The sequence below is a fragment of the Sciurus carolinensis genome, chromosome 3, assembly GCF_902686445.1.
Source record: "Sciurus carolinensis chromosome 3, mSciCar1.2, whole genome shotgun sequence".
Taxonomy (NCBI): domain Eukaryota; kingdom Metazoa; phylum Chordata; class Mammalia; order Rodentia; family Sciuridae; genus Sciurus; species Sciurus carolinensis.
In genome coordinates this window covers 172,021,578-172,040,395 of record NC_062215.1, presented here as the reverse complement: position 1 = coordinate 172,040,395, position 18,818 = coordinate 172,021,578, and the positions used below count along the sequence as shown (strand labels likewise).

Genomic DNA, 18,818 nt, shown 5'->3' with positions numbered 1-18,818 from the left:
TGCTAAGTGAAACAAGTCAATAACCGGACAATGTATAATTCCACTTAAATGAGGTTTCTAAAATAGTCAAGCTGCCAAGTACTGTGGTACATGACTGTAATCCCAGCTACTCTAGAGACTGAGGCAGGAGGATCTCAAGTTTGAGGCCAGTCTGAACAAATCAGCAAGATCCTATGTCAAAACAGAAAAATTAAAAGGGAGTAGTGTTGGGAGAAATACTAGTTCTTGGCTGGCAGCAGTGAACGTCTCAAGTGTGTAAGGAAAAATGCAGGGAGGAGCATTCCACTTCTCCTACCTAGGAAAGTAAATAACTACCCCAAGTTGACTCAGTGTTACCAAGGGAACCCATATAGGAACCTGGTGGTCTGATTCCCCCGTGGCACATTGTGATTGGGCAAGAAACCTATAAAATGTATAGCTAGTCCTGCAATAAACGAGTTTGCAGGCTGCTCTCCACAAGCCTGCTTCCACCCAACTCCCGGGTGGGAGTTGACTCCACGTCCTTACCTGCGTCTGAGCTAGCCTGGCACAATAGGCAAACTACAGAGTAGGGATGTAGCTCAGTGGTGGAGAGTCCCTGGGTTCAGTTTCCAACAAAAACAAAATAGCCAAATAATAAAGGCAGAAAGTAGAATGGTGGACACCAGGGACTACGGAAGAAATGGGGAATTGTTGCTCAATAAGCATAAAGTTTCAGTTGTGATAAGTTCTGGAGATCTGCTATACAACATTGTGCCTGCCCATAGTTAACAACAATGTATTGTATACTTAAAAATTTATTAAGAGGGTAAATCTCACATAAGTGTTCTTACGAGTTCAATCTTAATATTCTGAGACCGGTCTCCACCATACATTAAATATGAACATATTAGCATCGTTCTACTTATTTCTACAATGTCGCCAATGGACTGTTTCCTTTCCAGGTCTGTAACTATAACCTTATCTATTGTTATTATATTTCTAATATAAGATAAGAATATTATTTATTTTATTTCTGACTGCGTTTGAATTTTCAAAATCTTGCATATAAAGCCAACATTCTAAGAAACACCAAATCTGTACTGCTAGGCTAATTCCAAACTTTATACAAATAGTTCAATTGTATATAAATCAGTAAATATATTATTCTAAGTTTACTGTCATTAAAACTTATCCTTTCATACAATTTTATATTTTCTTATATTGTACCCACATCATTCTGGAAATCTGGAACTCAAAATAATTGTCACTGGCACAATTTGGAGACTTTTAAAATTTGCTTTCTTCTCTGAAACATGCATTGTATAATATTTCATCATTGTCAATTTATACTTTCTTCTTCACTATTTTAGCACCAAAAACATCTGCATCACAAATAGACAATCTTAAATATTAACAAAGTATTAGGAAGGAAGGTGAGAGTACAAAATGCTTTTATACATTTTGTAAGGGTAAAGAGAAGATTGAAAAAATAAAATCTTAACATTTAACCTCTTTTAAAGTCTACTAAGAATTTCAAACATATGCAACCAGAATAATTCAAATGAAGTATACTTCCCTTTCTAGAAAATAAGACTTTCCCATGAAATAAAAATGCTACTATTCATCAATTGGGCTGATCATCTCATCCTTACCAAGATTATAAAAATAACCCACTTTTCTTCCTTAGTTTACTGATCACTAAAGTACTACATCACTACTTTTACTAACGGCAAAACACAACCAAAATAAATAAGCAAAAAGAATGGAATTACTGGAAACCTAATAAAAGCAAAAAGGAAAAGTTCCCCTCCAAATCTTTATTCTGGTTCCCCATGACACTAGGCTGCTCCTCAGATCTCATTCCCTTTTAAACTAATCACCTGATGAACATTAAACATCACAAACTTAAGTTAAAAATTTAGAGAAAAGGAAGGAAAGAACCTTGACTGAAAGTCAACTGCAAAACAATCTAACAAGCTTAACACAGTATCACAGAGCTAATTCTCTTCCTTTTCGTTTTTTTCTGTGGACTTTTAAAGTAAAGAATAATAGTAATTTCAGTACTAGATGTTCTCTGAGAACACCAGCAATATTCAACACTGCTGAACTGTAAAATGTAAAACATATTTCATCTCAGGTTTAAGGGAAAGTATTGATACAGTAAACAATAATTTCAATGACATTAATGAGTACATTCTAAAATACCTAAATATAAAATACAAAAATAACACTCTGACAGTAAAATTCACCGTTTTAAATAAGTTATTAAATCTTAATGATATGTCTGCCAACAAAAAAGTTGAAAATTGTAAAAACACTTACTTCATTTCCATGTTTTTGCAGGAATTCAATTTCCTGTTGTGTAAATGTTGTCATGGAGATAGATTTCACCCTGTGCGGTGGATTTAGCCCTCGCCTAAAAAATAAAATATATCACAAAATTATATTTTTAAAACGAGACATCTAATAATTCATTTTAATTAGCACATTGAAATTCAGAAAGTGTTCTCATTCCATAAACTAAAAGTATTTAAAAATTATTTTAAAGTAATAATCTTCACAAAAGATATCAAAATAAGTTCAGTTAGACTGATATTAAGTAATATATTTGAAGATAAATTCAATTAACTACCTAGGAACACATAGCACCTATAACACATGTGGTATCTAGAAAAGTCACAAACTGCTTTAGAGTATTTCCAATAGAGGGAAAAGACTATATGAAGAGCACTATGGTAAAGAATTTAAAATTCAATTATTTAAATATTTCATGCTTCCTAAGAAAAAAGACAATAATGTGTTAAGATTGAGCTACTAGCTTTAAGCAAGTTTGAGGCTAATTTAGAAAACTGTACAAAAGCTAAGGAAAGAAAGCTTGCTTGAGGTAATTAACAAATATGTACACAGTCCCATCTCTCCATCAATTCAAGTAAGGATTTATAATAAAGAACACATTCAATCACCTCAGGGGATAGTAAATGTTCAAGAGGGAACAGCAGGGTCATAGAGAAGGGATTTGATAAACAATTGGATATATGTTTCGTCAACATTTAAGGTCCTTACACCTAGAAGCCTTTCCACATGGATAGCCTTACAAAGACTTCATCTTGATGATCTTTCATCAGGCACATGAAGAACTGAATAGAAGTGGCTAATCCACCCACAAGAACTAGGATTAAATAAATTCATGCATAAAATTACTTTGGGGTCATGTCCTTTGATAAAGGCCTTATTTGGTACCTAGGTTCTACAGCAGATTAATAATATTTTCACAGAATTTGTCAGTTAACTTGCAATCAGCCATGCTAATTAAATATGAGATTTAACTATGTAAGTGAACCAAAGGTCTTCCAAAACTCTTCTGGAAATATTTTTGAATAATTAAATATGGTGTATAACGTTCTAGAAATGCACAATATATTAAATCAAAACACTAAGGTTCAGAATTAACAGAAGTCCCTCAATTTTCATATCCTGTTTCTTCTTTCTCCCCCACCCCCACCATTTGTCAGTGATGAATAACATACCTTTCAGGTCAAGATCTAAATTAAGACAAGCTACGCTTTATCTATTTCACATTTTGAGGTGAGAAAGTTAACTTGGATTTCCATATTATTTTTGCTTTCCTTGTTTTAAATTTTAACTAATACATTTGTTTTCCTTCCAGCTCCTGATAGGTCATAAAATAACAGAAATGAATACTAAACAGGGGAGACACTAAACAGCAGCAATTCTAGTAAAACTTTCAAATTTAACTGTGAAGAAACAGCTTCAATATGAATAACTTTCAAATACCTTTACAATTAATTTGTAATCACAAATTAAGGCTCTAGAGATTACTTTTAAACTTCAAAATTTCTTATAAAATTTCTAAAAGTGTGAAGTCATTATTATTAACTTAAAACATTATACTCTTTTCCAATCTAGCTGTATTGTAAGAACAAGATTAAATTTACCACTTTGGAGGAAGTTTATTAGTACATTTCATAAACGTAATATGCATATACATATGTATACACACATATATATTTTAATACCTTACCTTGTCCCAAAACAATTTAAGAAATTATCTTACTATTTTTTTCTCAAATGTGTCTATTCCTTTCCTCTCACTTTGCAGCTCAGGGTCTCCTCATTCCCTAATATCTTTTCTTTATTCTAGAAAAGGTTTTACCTTTCCATTTCCTTTGTAATAGCACCTTTTATAAAAACAGAAAAGGCAAAAAGAAAAACTTTCTTTGAGGATCAAACACTAGTACTATAAAGGTGTTATGTTTCGGGAATTTTAAAGCAAAGAATTACACTCCTCTGTAACTCTCAAATTGTTCAATAAAGAGAGAGCAATTCACAAAGCTAACGCTGATATTTTAAAGTTCTATTACATAGATGTAATCCCATGAATGCAGAACAATGTATAGTATATTTACTTATCTCCTAACACTACCAGAAAGTTTTCATACTACCTAAATAAATGAACAAAACAACTTAGGAAACGAATGCAACCAAAATGTACTCATAACCAAACTATGAAAGGACATTTTTAATAAGAACACTCATTTACGGAATTTCTTTAAATGAGTACTCACAGTACACTTAAAACAGAACTCAATTTACAAAAATGGCAGCCTCAATTTTGCAAGACCCCATTTATTACATAAATTGAGTAATCCTAAGGAGATTTAACGTGTATTCATGTTGTTTTCTCTAATTGTTCTTTTATATTCCATTCATTCAGGCAGATCAACTATATCCCCCCAACTAAAGAATATAAAGGATTTCTTATTTTAGCCTCCAAAAGCTTTGTACATGGTTATCAAATGTTTATAAAAACAGGGTGGTGAAAAACTGAAGACTGACTTTATTAATCTCTTCAGTAAGAGAGTGACGAGTTTACAGTGAAAATGAATAACCTCATACACTGATAAATGCACCAATTTGTACCAACCACCTCATGTGTGTCATTTGACCCAACAATACCAGTTTGGGGAAGCTATTCTAAAAGAGGTATCTGAAATGTAAATAATTATGGACAAGCTGTCCAAACACTATTCATACTAGGAAAACATTAGAAATACTTCAATACCAAAAGGGTAGATTAATGAAATTTTGTAACATTATGAACACTGAAGCTTTAATTTTTTGAGATAAAATTAATAGTGCTTTCAGAACTACATTAAAAAAAAAATACTCTTCAAAGAAAACCAACCAAATATTCCAAAATGTTAAGTCCTTTGCAGACAGAAGATGAGATTAAGTAATTTTTTTCTTTTTTGAATTTTCTATTCTCTTCAAGTTTTCCACAATGAATATGTACTATTCTATAACTAGAAAAAATGCGAAGAAATGTTGGAAAGTCTAATTGGCTAGTAATGGCAGTCAAATAATTTGGTCTTTAAGGCTTGGCTTTATGGATGTGAGTGTCTTTGCTGAATAATTAGAGGAAAAAAAAACATGAGAAAGAGAACATGGTCTTTCTTTCTAAGGACCTCTTTTGATTTTTCTAAAGGAAAACCTTCCTGCTCCCAAATCCCATAAACCCATCCACCAGCATCAACACCTTATCTTATCTGCTCTAAATCAGTTTCTTAACCTTGGCACTATTTACATTTGGGATCAGATTAATTTTATGGGGTTATCCTATGCATTGTAGGATGTTGAGCAGCATCCCTGGTCTCTACTCACTAAATATCAATAGTGTTCTTCATCAATTAATAATAATCCAATATTTCCAGACACTGCCAAAATCTCTAGAGGGAAAAAGCCTGCCAACTGAGAATCACTACTCTAAATACAAGTATGTTAATTACCATGCCAAAAAAAAAAAAAAAAAAAACTTAAAAAAATTACCATGCATCTCTATCAAGATATAAATTCTACCAAGGTTCAGTCTTCTCCAGAACATTCTACACTTTGTTTCAAAGTCAACAAAAAACCCCCAATCTTTCCATAACTTTTATGTCCAGAATAAAAGAAAACAGAATGAATCTCTCTAAAATCATAAATAACAAAACAAATATGCAAGTTTAAAATATAAGTGCACATAATATAAATTAGAAACTAGTCTGAGGAAAAGTGTTCACAATAACCAAGAATGGACTATATGATGTAAAGCAACTGGTTGGCAAAAACAAATTTCTAGGGTAGAAGAAAATGAAAATGTATAAAGTACTTCAACTGGCACCTTGCATATTTAATCATATTCTACTTTTAGCAGCAATATGGAAGACTAGATATTCTAAAAATGCTTCTCTACTTTTTCATGAATTATATAAAAAAAAAAAAAAAAAAAAAAAACCTGCTAACACTTTCTGGATTTTTTAGAAAGTAAGGGTGATATCTAAGGACCAACCTCTTCCCAAAAGGAAAAAGAGACTAATTTAAAACTCAAGAATTTTCTGACATGAAAATTATAAATGTGGAAATTGGAAATTCAACAAATCAGCTAAAGAGCAAATTAGACCTATCTGAAGTAAGAAAAAATGAATTGGAAGGCAAAAAGAAAAAAGTAAATACAAAGGCAAAATAATGCAAAGACAGACAAAAAAGGAGGATAAAATTAGGTCTAACATGTATCTAATCAATTCCTTTTCTGAATAGGAGAAAGTAGTGAAAGAATGAAAGAGAGGAAACATTTGAAGAAAAGTGACAGATTTTCCAAACTCAACAAAAGGCACATATCATCTACAGGTATAGTTTATCAAAATCAGAATACATAAAATTCATAGAAGCATTCTGGTAAAACTTCAGACAGATCTTAAAAGCAATCAAAAAAGAAAAGACAGAAGAAACAAAATTTGACAGATTAAATATACTTCTCAATGAAACATAAGAATATTAACTTCAAGTGGTATGAGTAACTGTTATAACTCCAGAAAAGCTATTTTTGAAGTATGAGATCAAAATATTGATGTCTCAGATTTTAAAAACCCGAGCCTACCCCAGAAGATCTTCACTAAAGAAAATATTTTGTATGTACCTTAAGAAGAAAAAAATATCTATGAAGTTCTTAAGATATAAAAGGGTGAGCAAAGAAACTGACGAACACAAAGGGCAAATCTAAACAAACAATTATCTGATTACAATAATGTCCACTTTGTAGGAGGAAAAATGAAGAAACTGAACTCTTTTTTTCAACACCACCACTTAGGGTACTCTATTTTGGGGAGCATAGGGGAGCGGTGGGGATTGAACTCAGGGGCACTCAACCACTGAGCCACATCCCCAGCCCTATTTGGTATTTTATTTAGAGGCAGGGTCTCACTGAGTTGCTTAGTGCCTTGCTTTTGCTGAGACTGGCCTTGAACTCACAATCCTCCTGTTATCAGCATCCCCAGAGCTGGGATTACAGGCATGTGCTACCCTGCCTGGCAGGGTACTCTATTTTAAGAACTCTCTTATGCTATTAAAATAATAATGAATCCTAAAATTTTAGTATGGATATTATTTAAATGATGACTATAAAAGAATATGGAATGTATAGCTTCCAAACCAGTACAATGAGAAAACAAGAAATTGTCAGTATTTTAATAAAAATAAATATATTTGCCATATAACCTAGCAATTCCACTCCAAGGTATTCACTCAAGTGAAGTGAAAATTTATATTTACCCCAAAACTTCCACTTAAATAATTATAGCAACACCACTGAAATGCCATCGAAAAACTAAAAACAGTCTAACTGCCCTTCAAAAGGGAAACGGATAAAGCGAACAAAGAAATACCAGTCAGCAATAAGAAAAAACAAACTTTGAGTTATAACAACTAACTCAATCTCAAAGTTATCATGCAGAGTACAAGCAGGCAATCTAGAAAGGCTGATTCCATTTATAAAGAAAAAAAGACAAAAAACCTACAGTTGGAAGAACCATAGTTTTTGTCAGGGATTGAGTTTGAAAAACAAAGGCTATCAAAGCTTTTCAGGGTGATTAACAGCGTCATGTTCTGATTGTAGTGGTAATTTCATGAATCTATTAAGATTCATACACAAAAAAGTTAATTTTAATGTATGCTAATTTAAGACATAAAAACCTGGTGGTGCATATGTGTAATTCCAGCAACTTGGGAAGCTGAAGTAGCCGGATCACAAGTTTAAGACCAATTTGAGTAATTCCATGAGACCTTGTCTCAAAATAAAAAATAAAAAGGGCAGGGGATGTAACTCAGCAGTAGAGCACTCCTGGGTTCAATTTATAGTACCACAAAAAGCTATAAAAATTGTAAAATTAAAACACACACACACACACACATACCACACACAAGCACAGATTTCATATTACTGACAATCTAAAATAAGTAAAATTTTTACAGTAATAAAAGTTTGTTCTCATTTGAGGACTATTTTCTCACCTACCAAATTTAATCACTTAAATGAACCACATTCTTAATAGAATAAAAATGAAACGTTTATTTTTAATGTGTATCCTGAAAATTGATGACACTTCCTTTCATGGCTAAGCCTAAACTAGCTACCATGAGAATTCAGTGTTTTACAAATACTTACTGTAATAATATTAGTCATAACTATTTGATGGAAGTGTTGGGCAAGTAAACCACATCATTTTTTACAGGGCCAATACTGAGGTACCACCCATTCCAAATCCTAAAATACACATTTTAAGTTTTCAGTTTTTTCCAAAAAAATTTTTGACTCATTAAATAACTGCAGTATTAATGTTTTGAAAGTATGTTCGCCAGTTAATTTGTTCCAAGTTCCAAAGTAACCTACTGGTACAGTCCAATATGTTTTTGCAGTATAATTAAGTAATATGCAGATCCCCAGGAGTTTTCATTTAATGACCACCACCCAGGTATGACTGTAACCAGATGGTATGACTCATTCCATATGTCCACAAGTATGCTGCTCTTAACCAGGCCTCAAACAATCTTGCAAACAGCCATTTGTTCAATTCAAATAACAATCTGTGCTGGATGATTAAGAAAGCTTATATCATTTAGTTTTATTAATTGTTTTTCTCCTGCTGGGGTAGAAGCTGGTTAAAATATTTTAATAAGCTGTGGAAATTTATGTGGTTACTAATTCTACTGGCAGAAAGTAATAAAGTTAATTTGACATTAGATCTATCCCAATCTTAGTTATTCAGTAAAATATTATGCTTCATATTGTGAAAATTACACAACTTAACATCTAGAACAGATAGAAGATGACTTTAGTAAGGTATCGAGATATTATAAACTCTTGATGTCAAAACACTATATATTGAAGTGTTCAATGTTTTCGTCTATCCAGGGCACATCTTAAAATACTGATAATTGCTACATATAGGTTATATATAAATTTTATATATACATACATACGTATGTACACATGAGTTTATACATATACACAGAGAGACATAAGTCACAGTTATTATTTGAGGTTTTTTTTTTTTTTTTTTTTTTTTGGAAAGCCATAAACACCACACCATTAAGGTCCTTGTAATACTTAGGGCAAGCAACTAAGAAATAATATTCAAGTAATGATTTAAACCTAATTAATTCCAAGTAACAGTGGTAGACAAAAAAAAAAAAAAAAAAAAATGTCTTCACTACATCTCTAATCCCCTAAGGAAATAACATCAAAGGAATAAAAAAGTATTAACCAATGAGAGACACGGACAGAAAACAAGGAAGGAGCCCAAAAGCACACTACAGTTTTCTAATAAAACATTTAAAAGATAAAAATACATGCCTAGTTAAAACTGTGATATGACTGGTGAACCCTGCTACTCAGAAGTCTGAAGTGGAGGATCACTTGATCCCAGGAGTTCAGGACCAGCCTGGGCAACACAGTGAGAACCTGTCTCAAAACAAACAAAAATGAATATGCCAGCAATAACTGACTTTGTAGAGAAAGCCAAAACAGAAGATCCTGCAGAATGTGGAAAGTCAAATGGAAGTTAATTCCCACCACAATACCTGTGAAAAGATTCACTGAAGGATTTGGATGCAGTTAGGGACTCACATAGGGCCAAGAATCATAAGACTCCCAGTTCCTCAACAGCCACAAGCCTTCCTGCAACAAACAGGCCCTAAGCAGAGTCTGAAGAAAGTTATAAAAATGAGACTCTGGACTCAAGCACAGCTGAAGACTGTTGTGTGTCAGGCTAAAAACTGGAGATTATGTGAGCCTCTTCACACGGAATGACAGATTGTATGTCATCCTCAGTCAACCTCCCGGAACTTGGCTTTCAGAATAGTGGAAGCCAGGGTTTTTTTGTTTTTGTTTTTTAATCTCCCCACAAAGATTAGCACAAATATCTCCGAACTAGAAGAAAAAACAAAACAAAGTGTCCAAACTAACACAAATAAAAGTCTGTTACGTTGAACAAAAGACCTACACCAAAATACTTCCATGAGGTCCAGAAGAGTTGGGATAAAATCATACTCACAAAAAAGGGGGGGGGGGGGGACAATGGAGCATGAAGAATCAGTAATAGGAATAAGACTAGATTTCTCAACAGCAACACTAAAGGTTAAGACAACCAACCAATGTCTATAAAGTTCCAAGAATAAAGTATTTTTATCTTTGTATATGTAGATAAAATACAAATTTTTAAATAAGGGCAGAATAAGACATTTTCAGCCTCTGAGCTCTAAAACTGACTTCCCATTCACGTTTAATCCAGTGGCTATCAGAGATGCGATGGGTCTAGGAAAGAGAGTCCAGGGCTGGGAGTGAAGATAGAAGTTCCAATGTTTACAGTTACAACAGAGGCTCAGAAAGCAGCACTTCCAGAACACAGAATTATAAAAGAAGTATCGAAATATAAAGGTACCTGATATGTCTGATCATACTGAGAGAAACTTTAAACCTCAGCCAGAGATATTTTATCTACAGATAGATTAATAATGCATACATGGAAATCAAATCAAATGAAGAAAACCTAACAGTTATAAATTTGAAAGGTTACATAGGTGAAGAGTGGGGAAGAATATTAAGAAGGACCAAATTCTTATCCTCTTCCTTCTACAGTAAAAAATTCAATAGATAAAAGCCAAAATTTAAAAAAATTTAAATAGTAATACTATGTTAGTTAGAAACAACAAGGTAAATATAGAAGGAGGATAGCCTAGTTCAAAGTCTCTTTCAATGCTAATCAGAAATTAGGGGAAAGAATAGGTTACTGCTGTTTATATGCATGTATACTTTGATTAAAAGTTAAAATTGAATTAAAAGTAAAATATTAAAAAGAACAGAAAATGAGTTGTTCTTGCTTTTCAAAATTAAACTCAAACAATATGTATTTATAGGTTATTGTAACCGATGAAAATACATTCCTACAATACTTTAGGAACTTTTTTAAATTTCAAAAACATCAAGTTTCTTTACTATACACTAGCAATCTTTTTCAAAAAGTATCTACTAAACACAACTGTTCAAAGTCAGGACCACCAAGAGTCACCAAGAGGTAAAAAGGTCTCAAGAGAAAAAATGAGCAAAACTTTTTACATTTCCTTCCATTATTAGCTCTACTAATTTTCATACTTCCCCTATCAAAGAGCTTACAAAATTTAACAAAAATTAAGGAAAGGACAAGTTAGAATCTGACAATTACAAGGAAAATTTCTCTTCCTTTTCTCAACATGTTTCTCTACAACTTCCATACACTGGTGCCTTATCTCCCCCTCAAGTGATACAAAATAAACCTATTATCTCTTTCAATGACAGGCTTTACATTATCCAAAGACAGTGATCATTATGTACTGCTCCCCACCTTCCCTGTCTTTTCTCTCTTAACCTAATAACAGTTCTGGTTCCAGCAAAAGTTTCTCTCACAGGGTTTCAAATCTCTTTACTACGATCTCCAGTTAATTCTTTTAAAAAAGCAATCATAATAAAAGCAAGTTGTAAGTATGACCTCCCTCTCTGTTAAAAAAAAAAAGTTATCAAACAAACAGATTAATACCTTACTCAGAAGTCTTTATACAAAATATGTTCTAACTTAAAAAAGTATCAGTATAAGGAGATCTGCTTGTTTTCCAAATAATGCTACTGAAACAGAGGCAATGATTTTCAAATTAAGATCCAGCAGTCAGTAAGTTTCTTAAAACAATGTTTCTTAACTCTTTGCATTTAGAATTCAATTCATTAATACTTAAAATTTTAATACAAATGTAAACTAGATATACTATACTTTACTTTGGAACTAAGGGCCCAAGTGTTTGTAATTGCACTATGCCAAAAACCATGGACAAATGACTAAAGAACAAAGGTAATATGGAAATGCTATTGTAGCAAGTTAAAGTCAAATGATGTCACCACCCCTTGCATGCCAAAAAGCTTTCCCAGTACTCATAGCACTATACAGAAGAATCCCCTTCTTAACCCATCTGCTGGACAAATCATGCTGCTTCTTCCCTTTGAAAAACTCAGTAGCTAATGCCCACTGCAACTGAACACTCATGGCTAGAAAGTCACTCTCTCTTGATCCTTCCAACTGTATTTTACACTTGTCTGTTACAGTACTAGCTAAAATATAAAACTTAACTAAATAGTATATAAAATAATAATCTAAGTAAAAATTGTTTCTATAAACTAAACAAAGTATGTTAGAGACACCTATATTAAGTTACTAGGAAAAGCTGTTATTTAACTGTGGACAAAAACTGTAAAAAGACTTTTCAATTATCATAAAAATCTAGAACAATTCAATATTCAAATTACTAAAGGCAAGTTAAGAGCCAAGAGCAATGGCATGCGCCTACAGTCCCATCTACTCTGGAGGCTAAGGCAGGAGGATCCCTTGAGCCCAAGAGTTTCAGGCCAGCCTGTACAAGAGAGCAAGACCCTGTCTCAAAAACAGAAAAAGGAGTAAGCATCAAATTGGCAGATTCATATTCAAAGAAGTCACATGTGATGTTCCATAAAAGCATGGGCAAATTATATGTTAAAATAAAAACTAAGCTTGATAAATAAATTTATCTATATATACACTTGAGATATGCTTTTATGTTTGTTTTCTTAGACAAATCTATCATTCCTGACTGCACAGAATGAGGGGTTTTATTTAGAGTGTAAGTAAAGAAAATGAATCATAGTACATGGTAGTATGAATATGTCAAATTTAAAAGAATTGCTGTTGAACAGGCAACACCATATTCCCACTACATCCCAGAATACACAATGGAGTTTCTGAATAAAATCCAAAGAACTCATATATTGGAACTAAGTTTCTTTAAAAAAAAAAAAAAACAAAAAAAAAAAGACGCAAACATGTATGATGCACATCCATAAACTACCTGTTCTGCCATTTAAATTCCCTAAAGGATCAAAACAATTTATAATACAAGGAAATTACATCTTTTCTTTTTCTTTTCTTTTTTTTTTTTTTTTTTGGTGGGGGATGGTGGGGGATACTGAGGATCAAACCCAGGGGCACTTTACCCCTGAATTACATTCCCAGACTTTTTAATTTTTGAGACAGGGTCTCACTAACTCACTAAGTTGCTTAGCTGAGGCTGGTCTGGAACTTGTGATCTTCCTGTCTCAGCTTCCCCAGGCTCTTGGATCATAGGCATGAACCACTACCACAGTCAGTCTGGAAATTATATATCCTTTACAAGTGAAATCAACTTTAGTTCTGCATTCCAACATCAAGCAAGGTATTGCAGCAAAGGATTAAGAATGTACACTAGTTTTACAATTTAAAGTTGTAGGCAGATAACAGTACCTTCTTCATATGGCTATCGGCAGAATAATGCCTGCTGCCAGCATTTAATAAATGGTACAATTATTATTATTGTTTTTTTTTAATTTTGATAATATTTAACTCTTATATCCTAAAACACGGGCTAGTGTTTCACTCAGTAAAAAAGTCCTGATGTTTAAAAAAGGTGTCAAATGATTCTGCCACTTATTATAAACTGAAATTTTACTACACTGTCAAAACACCTTACTGAATGCAGTCATATCAGAGAATCAAAACAAGTGAAAAAAGTAATTAGGACTATAAATCCCTACCCACTATGACCTCATGAGGTCCTAAATATAAACAGAGCTCTAAAAGACTATTTGATTAGAATCCATCCTTTAAAATACTGAATGCCTTTTATCTACTCAATTTTAATTTAAAAAAATAAAATTTTTGAAATAAAGACTCACCTTAAGAATCAAAATGCCCACAAAATTAATAGAGAATAAGTTACTATCTGGCTACATTTACCACCTATGAAATTCCAAGTTGGAACACACTGGCCAATAAAATAGCTGGCACTAAGAATGGCAAACTTTTGCAAACATCATTTTTTATTTTATCTACACCTCACTGAAAATTTTATGAATCATTTTTAAATGGGGTACTCTTACATGCCTTACTTCATACTTATACCTGAGTTCCATCCTGGAATATATTATGTATTCAACTGATACAGTCCTTTGTTGTTGTTTTGCAATACTTGGGATTTGAACCCAGGGTCCTCACCCATGCCAGCAAAATACTCTTATCAACTGAGCTACATTCCCAGCCCTTTTTAATTTTATTTTCCATTTTAAAATATGATCTAGCTAAATTGCCCAGGCTGGCCATGTGATCCTCTCACCTCAACCTCTCGAATAACTGGGATTACTCGAGCACAGCACCCAGCTCTTAACAGGAATTTAAAAACTGAAACTAAGGAGATAGATCCAAGTCAACCTGCACACAGTGGCCTCACTTAAATACCTTGCCCTAAGTCACAAAACTAGTAACAGTGTCAAAATCTGACATTAAAATTCCTATTCGTTCAACTATGTCATGTCATCTATACAATAAATGCATAATAATTATTAAACTCGGTAGTTGTGATACTTCCTAAGTCATTTTTTGGCATTATTGTTTTTTATAGACAGAAATTCTCAGGAGCTACAGTCTCTTCAATATTCTGCAGCAGATTCTCCCCTCCACCCCCAATATTCTGCAACCTGGAATTTCACAGTAAGACAATAATTTATTCTCTATTAATTTTGTGGGCATTCTATCATAGTAAATCTTTATTCTAAGAATTTTAGTTTCTTTTTCTTTTCTTTTCTTTCTTTTTTTTTTTTTTTGCGGTACTGGTGATGGAACTCAGGGCCTTGTGCTTGCAAGGCAAGCACTCTACCAGCTATCTCCCCAGCCCTAGTTTCTTTTTCTTAAAACTAAATAGATAAAAAGAGGGTTTTAATTTTTTTTTCCCCACTGTAAGGATTTTCAGAAAGTTGCCCAGGCTGGCCTCCAACTCACAATCTCCTGCCTGTTTCAAGGGCAGTTGGGATTACAGGTGAATGCCACTACACCCAACTTCTGCAGAAGACATCTGCTGGTTGAGATTCCTGTATCCTTCCAAGAATCTGAAATTCCTGATCTGGGAACTCTAAGTAGAGATTCTTGTTCCAGTGAAGGCAAAGTAGTGTGCCCAACCAGAATACTGGTTCAAGTTAGCCACAAGACCTAAGCTAATCCAATCAAACTGAAAGGTAGAACTTCAGAAAATGTAGACCAACAACATAATTAAGACAGTATGTGGCCCCAGGAGCTGGGGCAAACATGTATGGATGAGGGAAATCTAATCAATATCATTAAGATACTGGATTAAGTCTCACTTTACACCAATGAATAAACTCCTTCAGATTTTTACATCAGTTTGAGTCAGGTTTCAGGTTATACTAAAAAACTCTGAACTCAGATTTTTAATTAGGATGCTTCTTAACATACAAAGACTTTTCCAAGGCTTCTCGTCAGTTGGGCACCTATTACACACAAGGCATTGTATGAGATGTTTAAAACAAATCTACATCCAAAATTAAAGGGAATTTTATCCTCACCATTTCATATATGAGAAAACACAAACTCAAGTATTGAACACCATTCTCGATATCATATAGCTACTACTTGGAAGCACAATTCAAAAGCAGGTTTAACTAGCTCATAAGCACTTGATCCATTAACCTCAGAAAGCTGCTTGCTCTGTGGAACTTATCTTTAAAGGTCTATACTCAGGTATCAACTCTTCTATGAAGACTTCTGCATCCATTGATGTATTTCACAGTACACTCATAGAAAGGAAATATTACAATGCATTGTAACTATATGTCTAGTTGCTTAGAATGTAACCTCTGTAAGGAGAGTATGATCCAAATAATTCCAATGCTTCCCACAGTGTTTGTAACAGGCAAGGTGAAACAGAATGGAGAAATGAAGTCCTACCTGTTACAGATTAAGTTCCACTAAAATAAGCAATTATCATTATACTGAGATATCCTTTTACACAGAATGTTTCTAAAGCATACAGTTTAAGATGAAATTTGGAAATATTTCTTTTACATTACATGTTTCCTGGAAGGAAAGTACTTTCTGTACTTTTGAAGGACTACACACAAATGTTGGAAACCTAGAACAGAAAAATAAACATACATTTCCAACCAAATACTTTAAATGTATCAAAGGACCTTGTGTTTAGTAACAGCAAGGTGTACTTCTTAAGCTCCTATTAAGTCATATACAGGCTAAGGGTGGTAGAGCACAGATGTAATCCCAGTTACTGGGTAGGCTGAGGCAGCAGGACAGCAAATTCAAAGCGAGCCTGGGCAACTTGGCAGAACCCTATTTCACAGTAAAAATGCTTTCACAAAAGGTTGGGGGATGTGGCTCAGAGGCTCAGTGCTTGCCTAGCATGTATGAGGCCATAGGTTCAACTGCTAGTACCACACACAAAAAGGAAATAAACACAATTAAAATTTTAAAAGTCAAGCACACTTTAAATAAACAGACTATTAGCTTAATATCTGAACCAAAGCTGCCAATATAAGTTACTTAACTCCCAGGCTTTACTTCATTTATAAATGAAAACCATGAACCAGACTATCTCCTAAATATCACCTACCTCTGGCAACTTGTTTCCCTGACTACACAACAAAAAAGTTACTTTAGGGATTCTTCTATCACTCTATTTTAATGCTGAGCACAGTACTTACCCCTGACACTTTTCTTATTTATGTATTACCATTTCGCCATGAGCATGTAAGTGCCAAAAGAGTATGGACTTTGCTGTATTCATCAGTACACCCTAAGGCTTCACAGAAAACCTTGTACACACCCCCAAAAAATGTCTGTAATAATATGGAAAACTAATGTCACTTTGCCCAAATAAAATTTAAAAACTAAAGCAAAGTGTACACTAACTGGAATGTCCTGCATTTTCCAACTTTTAGGAAACCCGTCTTCCTATTTATTTATCTCAGTTACTAATCTTACAAAGATTTTGAGAATTATTTCGAGAACTCCCACTTCGTTAGTAACTTACTTTGAATCCAAGATCATCAGTATATAAAAGCATCTTACCAGTTTCAAAATTATTCAACTTTCTAAATCAAACTTCACAGCAAAAATAATAATAATAATAATTCACAGGAGGGGGAAAAAGACCTTACCAAACTAAAGCTTAACGAAGCAAAAAAAGAAAAAAAGAGAAAAGATACAAACCATCTCATTCAAGACGGCAATGACATTTTTGGAAACAATGTTGTCTTGCCATCTCTCCCCACTGGCGTGTGCAGCCAGGACACCTGCGTATCGATCCAGGAGTCTCAGACACCGCCAACCGTATTTAGAAATCACACAACTCCCCACCAGTGCCTGATTTCCATTAAAACTTTCCCCAAACTCCTCAACACTCACAACCGCGGCCCGCTTCTCCACCTCCCGCTCCCGCGAGGAGCCCCCGGCCTCCCTCGGGACACAGGCCGCCGTCCAGAGACTGCGGGGCCGGGACACTCGCGGTGCCTGCGCTCCCGGCGAGCAGAGGCCCCACCCCACCTCCCTCAGCCCCGCACGGCGCCCGGCAGGTGCCGGGCCGGGACCCGCAGCGCCGACGGCGGGGAGGCGGGGCACACAAAGGACCCGCGTGGGCCTCCGCGGCCTCCCCGCGTCTTCCCACAGCCCCGCCGGGCCCGCGCTGCCGAGCCGGGGGCCGCTCAGCGGAACCGGGGATGCTCGTCCCGGCCGCCGCCTCCGGGACCCGCCGCTGCCCTCGCCCCACCCACGAAGGCTGCCCCGCGACTGGACCCTCGCCCGGCCGAAGCGAAAGCGCATCCCGGCCCGGCCCCGGGGCCGAGCGCATCCCGCCCGCCGCCTCCCCCGCCCCGCCCCGCCCGGCCCCGCGGCCGCGTCCCGCCGCCGCCCCAGCCGGCGCCCCAACGGCCTCCCGCGCCGCGTCCCCCGGCCCGGCGGGACCCCCGCCCGCCGCCCGCCGCCCGGCACTCACAGGCTGCCGGAGCAGGAGGTACAGACGAAGGAGCCGACCGTCATGTTCACGTAGGTGGGGCCGCGCTGGTCGCAGTCGAAGCACTTTCGGTTGTGCGGGAGGCCGGTCATGTCCCGCAGCATCTTCAGGTGCTTCTCCTCCTGCTTCCGCTTCGCGCTGGCCGCCATGGCCGCGGCGCCGAGGGAGGAGGCCGGCAGGGCCGGGAGCCGGGCGGCGCTGCGCCGGGGGCCCGCGGTCCCACGGGCCGCCCTGGCCGCGGCCGCAGCCCTCCGTCAGCGCGCGCCGCCCGCGCCGGACCCGGCGGCCGCGGCGCTGCTCGGCTCGACTGGGCTCGACGCGGCGCGGACGCTGCGGAGCGCGCGCTGACGGGCCACACCAACCGGCCGGGCCGGGACAACCGCCGCCGCCGCCACCTTCCCGACTTCTCCTGAAGGGAAAAGACGACGAAGGGGGACGGCAAGAGGAGGCCCGCCCCGGGCGGCCGCGGGCCAAGTGTCGGCCGGCGCCCTCTGCTGGCCAGGAGGAGTCACTGCGGCCACGCCGAGGCTGGGTCGGGCTGGGCGGAGTAGGGAAGACACAATGGTGGTAATAAATAATAGACAGCGTTACCGAGCGCCTGTGTGTGCTGAGCGCTTCAC

The 18,818-nt window shown here is 36.4% G+C and overlaps 1 protein-coding gene across 7 annotated transcripts in view; it reads right to left on the bottom strand.

The window, feature by feature from the left end:
• The window catches only part of Agfg1 (ArfGAP with FG repeats 1), a 69,835-nt gene extending 51,221 nt beyond the window's left edge, over positions 1-18,614 (bottom strand). For all 7 annotated transcript variants that reach the window (XM_047544242.1, XM_047544243.1, XM_047544244.1 and 4 more), the window contains exons 1-2: positions 18,181-18,614; positions 2,284-2,377 (exon numbers count right to left, since the gene is read on the bottom strand). In XM_047544242.1, coding sequence (XP_047400198.1) covers positions 2,284-2,377; positions 18,181-18,347 — 261 coding nt within the window. In that variant the 5' untranslated portion in view covers positions 18,348-18,614. The remainder of the gene's footprint in view (positions 1-2,283; positions 2,378-18,180) is intronic.
• Between the last annotated feature and the right edge of the window lie 204 nt (positions 18,615-18,818).